Source organism: Bactrocera dorsalis, unplaced genomic scaffold, assembly GCF_023373825.1.
Source record: "Bactrocera dorsalis isolate Fly_Bdor unplaced genomic scaffold, ASM2337382v1 BdCtg008, whole genome shotgun sequence".
NCBI lineage: Eukaryota > Metazoa > Arthropoda > Insecta > Diptera > Tephritidae > Bactrocera > Bactrocera dorsalis.
The window spans coordinates 172936-181042 of NW_026038059.1; the positions used below are offsets into that span (position 1 = coordinate 172936).

Sequence of the window (8107 nt, forward strand, 5' to 3'; positions counted from 1 at the left end):
AAATACCGTGGGATTAAGCCTCCTCAACATCGCATATAAGGTTCTGTCGAGCGTATTGTGTGAAAGATTAAAGCCCACCGTCAACAAACTGATTGGACCTTATCAGGGTGGCTTTAGACCTGGAAAATCAACAACCGACCGAATATTCACCATGCGCCAAATCTTGGAAAAGACCCGTGAAAAATAAATCGACACACACCACCTCTTAGTCGATTTCAAAGCTGCGTTTATCAGCATGAAAAGGCTGCCTTCATGCCGCGATGTCTGAATATGGTATCCCCTCAAAAACGAATACGGCTGTGTAAAATGACGTTGAGCAGCACCAAAAGCTCCGACAGGATCGGAAGGACCTCCCGATCCGTTCGATACCAAACGACGTTTCAGACAAGGCACTCTCTATCGTGCGACTTCTTCAATCTGCTGCTGGAGAAAATTATTCGAGCTGCAGAACTTAATCGAGCAGGTACAATCTTTTATAAGAGTGTGCAGCTGCTGGCGTATACCGTTGATATTGATATCATCGGCCTCAACACCCGCGCCGTTAGTTCTGCTTTCTCCAGACTGAACAAGGAAGCAACGCAAATGGGTCTGGCAGTGAACGAGGGCAAGACGAAATATCTCCTGTCATCAAACAAACAGTCGTCGCACTCGCGACTTGGCTCCCACGTCACTGTTGACAGTCATAACTTTGAAGTTGTAGATAATTTCGTCTATTTAGGAACCAGCATTAACACCTCCAACATTTTCAGCCCTGAAATCCCACGCTGGATTACTCTTGCCAACAGGTGCTACTTCGGACTGAGTAGGCAATTGAAAAGTAAAGTCCTCTCTCGACGAACAAAAAGCCAAACTCTATAAGTCGCTCATAATTCCCGTCCTGCTACATGGTGCAGAGGCTTGGACGATGACAACAACCGATGAGTCCCACGTTGCGAGTTTTCGAGAGAAAAGTTCTGCGAAAGATTTATGGTCCTTTTCGCGTTGGCCACGGCGAATATCGCATTCGATGGAGTGATGAGCTGTACGAGATATACGACGACATTGACATAGTTCAGCGAATTAAAAGACAGCGGCTACGCTGGCTAGGTCATGTGTCCGGATGGGACCGGAAAAAACACTCCAGCTCTGAAAAGTATTCGACGCTAGTACCCGCCGGGGGAAGCAGAGGAAAGAGCAAGACCTCCATTCCATTGGAAGGACCAAGTGGAATGAAGGACCTGGCTTCGCTTGAAAAAAAAAATTTTAATCCCCAATTGGGCGCCACGTTGCCAAAAAGACAAGAAAACTGATGGCGCGCGGTTTGTTAACTCGGCTATAATCGCGTAAGCGGTGTCTACGCCAATTAAGAAGAAGAAGAAGCTGTTCTCCCTATCAGTTTGTTTTTTTTTTTTTTTTTTTTTTTTTTTTTTTTTTTGGTTTTTGTTTTTTTTTTTGTTGGACCTAAGTTCGTTATTTTTGTTCCATAACAATTTGAACAGTTTCGTGCAAAGTTTTTGATTTGTTTTCGCCATTATCGGGCCAAAAATATGTTTGTCTAATTTCCATCGCGTTATTTTTCTCATTTCTATGCGCTCGGTTCTCGCGGGATGTGTATTTGTTATTAATTTCCAATGGCTTTTTTTTTGCTTGTTATTGTCTTCGACCTAGATTTTGTGCTATAAAGAGCTTGTAATTTTAGAAAATGTTTTTCTTAGTAGTGATTTTTATTGTGAATAGTTCTTGTTCATCAATTTTAATCGCGTTATTGAACTTAAGGTGTAAAAATTTCTTTTAAGGCTTTTTGTTAGATTAGTCCAGTGGTTTTGATATGCAAACGTAATATGTCTGTGATTACTTTTGGAAAAGTCGTTTGTGTTTCTTTTTTATTTCGTTATAGTTTTCTTTAATATGAATTGATTCTTAAATGAATTTATCGTTCTCTTGTTTTGCGTATGTTATAGTTTTCGTTTGAGTGAACTACGTGTCCGAGTGCATCGATTCTATTGTTGAAGTGTTTAAGTTTTTTTGTGTTGATAATGGCATTTGCTACTACGTTTTGATTTCCTGGTTTGTATACTATTTTTGACTCCAGATTCTTGTTATAAAATTTTTCCGATCTTTTTTAGTTTTTATATTTTGGGGAGTTTTTGTCCGAAAATAGAAAAAAATATGTAATGCCTAGGTGATCAGTGTGTATAGTTAAATCTGTTATACCGTAAATATAATTCCTAAGTTTCCTATAGCCCGTACTATGGCTAATAATTCTTTTTCCGTTGTACCCAATAATTTTCTTCTGTTTTCGTTTTTGTTAATGTTTTTGATATAAAAAATATAGGTTTCTTTTCTTGTGATAAAACTCTTTCTATGGAGAAATTACTCGCATCTGTAGTTAAAAGTCAAAGGTTTTGAGAGAATCTGGTTGAAATAGTTTTCAACTTGTCTTTTTTAATTTTGTTTTAATTTATTTGTTATACGCTTTTATAGCTTCTTTTTCTAATTTAATTTCTTTCTTAGTCTGACATTTTTTTTAGTTGTTATTAACCATTTTCTCCTTGTAGATGTATAGTTAGTGGGTTTTGTTATTTGCTATATCCTTGTTATAAATTTCCTATTAATATCCCGCCATACTCTAAAAATGACCTTAATTCTTTCAGCGTCTTGAGGTATCGGATACTTGTCTAATGTTTCTACTTTTTTTGGATCTACTGTTATCCTATTATGTGTTATTATATGTCCTAAATATTTGACTTGCTTTTTAAGGAAGTGTGATTTTTCATCCAGAGATTTTAATATTTGCTTCATGTCATGCGTGTAACTATTATTTATATGTTGTTAATATGACTCTTCAGTTGTCGAAGAATTGTACCAAAAACGTCGTCGATATATAACGGGTGATTTTTTTGAGGTTAGGATTTTCATATGCCTTAGTATTTGAACAGATCACGGGCGATTTCAGACATGGGTGTCAAAGATGAAAGATTGCTCAGTATGCTTTGACATTTCATCATGAATAGACTTACTAACGAGCACCGCTAGCAAATCATTGAATTTTATTACCAAAATCAGTGTTCGGTTCGAAATGTGTTTCGCGCTTTACGTGCCGACAAATTTATGTTCAGCGATGATCGGCTCATTTCTGGTTGAATGGCTACGTAAATAAGCAAAATTGCCGCCATTTTGGGGTGAAGAGCAACCAGAAGCCGTTCAAGAACTGCCCATGCATCCCGAAAAAATGCACTGTTTGGTGTGGTTTGTACGCTGGTGGAATCATTGGACCGTATTTTTTCACAGATGCTGTGGCTGGAGTCAAACGCTCACGGTGAAATGGCGATCGCTATCGTTCGATGCTGACAAACTTTTTGTTGCCAAAAATGGGAAGAACCTGAACGGAGTGGAACATGTGGTTTCAACAAGAGTGGCGCTACACGCCACACAGCTCGCGATTCTATGGCAATCTTGAGGGAAAACTTCGGACAACAACTCATCTCAAGAAATGGACCCGTAAGGCTTTGGCCACCAAGATCATGCGATTCAACGCCTTTAGACTATTTTTTGGGCGGCTACGTCAAGGTAAAAGTCTACAGAATAAAGCCAGCAACTATTCCAGCTTTGGAAAGACAACATTTCCGAAAGACAATCGGGCTATTCCGGCCGAAAATGCTCGAAAAAGTTGCCCAAAATTGGACTTTCCGAATGGACGCCGCGGTCAACATTTAAATGAAATTATCTACAAAAAGTAAATGTCACGAACCAATCTAACGTTTCAAATAAAGAAACCGATGAGATTTTGCAAATTTTGTATGCGTTTTTTTTAAAAAAAAAAGCTATCAAGCTCTTAAAAAATCACCCTTTACAAACCCAAATTTACATATTTATATATTCTCGTAGATATATCATACAAACACTGTAATGGGGTTTCTTCCATAGCGGAGGTATGCTCAGCCGTTCAGGGTCAGCCTTGGGACCCACAAACCCTTAGCAAATAAAAGATCTAATGTAAATAGATGAAGTGTCCACACCCCCCCTTTCAGTGAGACAGCCAGACCCAGCGTGATGTTATACAGTGACGATGAATAGAAAAACGGCGATGATGAAAAAACGGATGAAATTAGCTTGGAAAACGGCGGTGATGAAAACGGATAGAAATTAGCGTGCCAGGCGTTAAAGCTTGTTGAAGTCTGGCACGGCGATGAATGAAAACGGCGAGTGATGAAAACGGCTGATGATGAAAACGGATGAAATTAGTTTGTCCAGGCGTTGACGTTTGTTGAATCGGGTAGTGTTTTCCGAGAGTCCTCTGCGAAGGACAGATATAATTGTCAGCGAAATGTGTTGGTTGACCTCCGTGCTAGCAACTCTGCGAAGGACAGATATAATTGTCAGCGAACTGTGTTGGTTGACCTCCGGCTAGCAGCTAGCAACTCTCCTTACATACCTCTCGTCTGTAGTCCACGTTAGGGTGTTTTGTGGTAACGGTCCGTAAGCAGCGGTCACTCCATGCCACGTGCAGGTCTGGACGCTGGCTACGGGCCCAGTGCCATCGCAGAGCATTGGCATCACCCAGCGGTGATGCCTTTGCTGTGCAAGGCACGCATTCCCCCAACTACCGGCGCAGTGCCATCGCGAGCATCTGGCATCCACCCGGCGGTGTGATGCCTTTTCTGCGCGAGGCCTGGCGCATTTCCCCCAACTACTGGGACAGGGCCATCGCGAGAGCACTGGCAATCACCCAGCGGTGATGCCTTTTCTGCGCGAGGGCCTGCCGATCCCTCAACTTAATTGGGCAGGGCCATAGCGAGCACTTGGCATCACCCGGCGGTGAATGCCTGTTCTGCGCGGAGGCCTGCGCATTCCCTCAACTACTGGGCAGGGCCATCGCGAGCACTGGCATCACCCGGTGGTGATGCCTTTTCTGCGCGGAGGCCTGCGCATTCCCCAACTATCTGGGGCAGGGCCATCGCGAGCACTGGCATCACCCGGCGGTGATGCCTTTCCTGCGCAGAGGCTCCCATACTGTCTACTTCTACTTTTCTATACAGCGCTACCTATTTCTACTAATATTAACCACTTTACCCTGCCTATTGCTGCCGATGGCGACCGTCCCTCGCCGGAGTGCTGGAAGAAATGGATCGCACTCGATGTGAAGTGCTTGCTTAATCATAGCAGCCACAGCCGCAAGCTTTTGTCACCAGTAGCGACGGTTAAGTTATGCGTTTATGGGCGTTTCACGCGCGCATGTTTAGGTGGTGGTGGAAAGCTCTAGCAGCTTTCAACACCGTAGTGAGGTAAGTTGTGTGCGTATGGTGCGGGTACATGATGTAAGGCTCTAGGTAAGTTGTGTTGAGGTAAGTTGTGTGTGTATGGTGCGGGTACATGATATAAGGCTCTAGCGGCGTCCAACATCGTAGTGAGGTAAGTTGACGTAAACTATTGTAAGGTGGTAAAAGCCACGTTACAGTCCCCCCCTCACTTCGGACAATGATACTTCGCTGGCGGCGGGTGGAAAGAGATCCCCCACGATGGTTCGGCTGGGGGCTGGCTGGCTCTCCTAGTTGGCGTGTGCCGTGAACGGGGAGCGGGTGTGGAAACCTTTATTCAATAGCATTTCTTAACTTATAGTACAAGGCGTCTTAGGTCTTATAGCTTACAACTAATGACACCTATTTAATCGTATAAATACATGAATAATTATGGTAACTGGTATATATAAATATAAATTTTAATTTCCGGCCTACGGGATGGATTTTACAACTAAAAGTAATGCAAATACACACTTAATGCTAATGCCTTAATTGTAACGGCTGCTCGGAGGTGTTAGTCATATAAGTGCAGCACGCATCTGTCCTCGCCGTATCACACCAGAACCCGGTCGCCTTCTAGCTTCTGGAGGGCTAGACGTCGGCCCCGGAAGAACAGCGTTCGCCTGGATCGCTTGATGAAATGTTGTCTGGTCAGCACCAGCCCTTCCAGGAACTCTGGGACTTCGGCCACCGGTGTTACTTGTGGGGGTGATGTGTCAGGCATGGCCGGTTGTGTGCTGATCTCGGCAGTTGGCGGATGGGTCGTCGTCGGGGTTGGCGTCGCTTTCGGGTGAGGCGGCGTCGTCTCGACGTGAGTCGTGGCAGTTGCACGGGCAGGCGCCCCATCGTCATTCGAGCATGCAGTCGCTGTTGTTGCTGACGTCTCTTGCGCATTCTCCACGAGTTGCTTCTCGGTGCTGGCTTCCGCCGTGACGGTGCTCGTTGCCGTGCCTCGCTGGGCCTTCGCTTGGCCTGCGGGGTGCGTCGAGGTTTGGGCGGCGCGCGGCTCTGTCGCAGCACCAGCTTCATGGTCTGCTTCCCGTGGCGTTGGGGCTCGCTTGGTGGTCGGGAGCTTCCGGGCGTTGGTGCTGAGCGGCGTCTGTCGCGGCAACGCTTCCATTTCGGCTGGTTTTGGGCGCGGCCGACTTCGGGTGGTGGCTTTGCTGACGCTGCGCTCCAGGGGCTGCCTGGATGCCCTCGGGCGAGTTCGAGCGGCTGACCCGGCGACGTCCACGCTTATTGCGTGTAATTGCTGCACTTCGGTTGCATTGGTGTTCACCCGAGGTCGTGCTTCTGGGGGTGGCCGGAAAGGTGGCGGCCTTTGCGGCTCGTCCGGCGGCTGTGGTTGTCGGCTCGATGCCTGCGGCCTCCTGTTGGTTTTCGGTTTCATGCTGGTTATCTGGAAAGAGATGAGCAAACGGACGCTTTGATTAGTGTTGGCAACGTCTATGGTTGCGCTACATTGGTGCTAGGTGGCTCGGAGTTAGATTCCGTAGGCTCGGTAGGGATCGCGTTAGCGGCTACTCAAGATTCGGTTGGCAGCTGCTTTAGATCTTGCAGATGCACATGAATGGTACGCCCACCCGGTGCGTTCGGATTCACGAGTTCAACTGTATTGGTCGACTTGAACTTTCTGACGATATATGGGCCAGAATATTTCGGAGCAAGCTTCTGTGCAAAGTTGTTTACTGCGGAAGAGAGCGGATGATCTCTTTTGAGTACTTTCTCGCCGATAAGTGGCTTCCATGGTCGTCTGCGCAAATCGTAGTATTTCTTCTGGCGTTTTGCTGCGGTAGACAAGTTGCGAGAAACTTCTTGCCAAAGCTCCGTGAGGGTCGGCACGGTGGTGGCTCCTTCGTCGGGCACGTTCCCTTCTTTGCGGATTTGTTTCGGTGTAGCTGGTGTGTGCCCGAAGTTTATCTCAGCTGCTGATGTTTTTGTCGAGTCGTGTTGTGATGTATTTATCGCGAAAGCTATTTCGGCTAGTTGGTGGTCCCAGGTCGGATGATCGGCCTTTGCTCGTTGGGCGATCATAGTTTTCACGACTCTGTTGGTGCGCTCGGTTGGGTTCTCGTGTGGAGCGTAAATGGCGGTGAAACGATGTTGAATTCCGTGGCTCTCCAGGAACTGTGTAAGCGGCTTCCCGGTGAATTGCTTCCCGTTGTCGGTAAGGAATACGTTAGGACAACCAAACCGGTGTATCACGCGTTCTCGTAGCGCCTTTATAACACTGGCGGTGGTTGCATTCCGGACTGGTACGAGTTCCACCCACTTGGAGAACTTATCCGTGAGCACTAGCAAGCATGAGTTGCCATTTGTTGAGCGTGGTAGTGGGCCTACAAAGTCTGCCGTTACAACTTCCCATGGTCGTGAGCATTGCATGGTGGCCATCATCCCGGCAGGTCGTCGCTGGTCTATCTTATATTCGGCACATGGTTGACATCGACGAACATACTTGAGTGCATCCCTATGCATCCCAGGCCAATAGTACCCTTCTTGTATGCGTTTGAGTGTTTTGTGTACACCCAGGTGACCGCCGGTGCTGGCGTCGTGATTTTCTCTCAGGACTTCGAGTCGACGGTGCTCCGGTACGCATAGTTTCCAGCGTGGTGACCTGGATAGCGTATTGCGTGGGGCGATGTGCCGAAAGAGCCGGCCATCGATAAGTTGGTAATCGGGATGTTTCGTTGGTTGATCGTGTACCTGGCGCGTACGTCTTTCATACCATCTATCCGGTTGATCATGGACGGCATGCAAAAATCCGCATTGCCTTTGGTTTTTCAGTGGGCATCTGGATAGCGCGTCGGCGACTACGTTGAGGGTGTCTT

The 8107-nt window shown here is 46.4% G+C and overlaps 1 protein-coding gene across 1 annotated transcript; it reads right to left on the reverse strand.

The window, feature by feature from the left end:
- Positions 1 to 5832: 5832 nt before the first annotated feature.
- LOC125779928 (salivary glue protein Sgs-3-like) lies at positions 5833 to 6669 on the reverse strand. The gene has a single exon (XM_049461129.1). It carries the CDS (start codon positions 6667 to 6669, stop codon positions 5833 to 5835), a length of 837 nt encoding a protein of 278 aa, XP_049317086.1.
- Positions 6670 to 8107: the final 1438 nt, after the last annotated feature.

Excerpts from the sequence above, each read along its gene's own strand:
- LOC125779928 (XM_049461129.1), bottom strand. The coding sequence starts at position 6,669 with ATGAAACCGAAAACCAACAGGAGGCCGCAGGCATCGAGCCGACAACCA.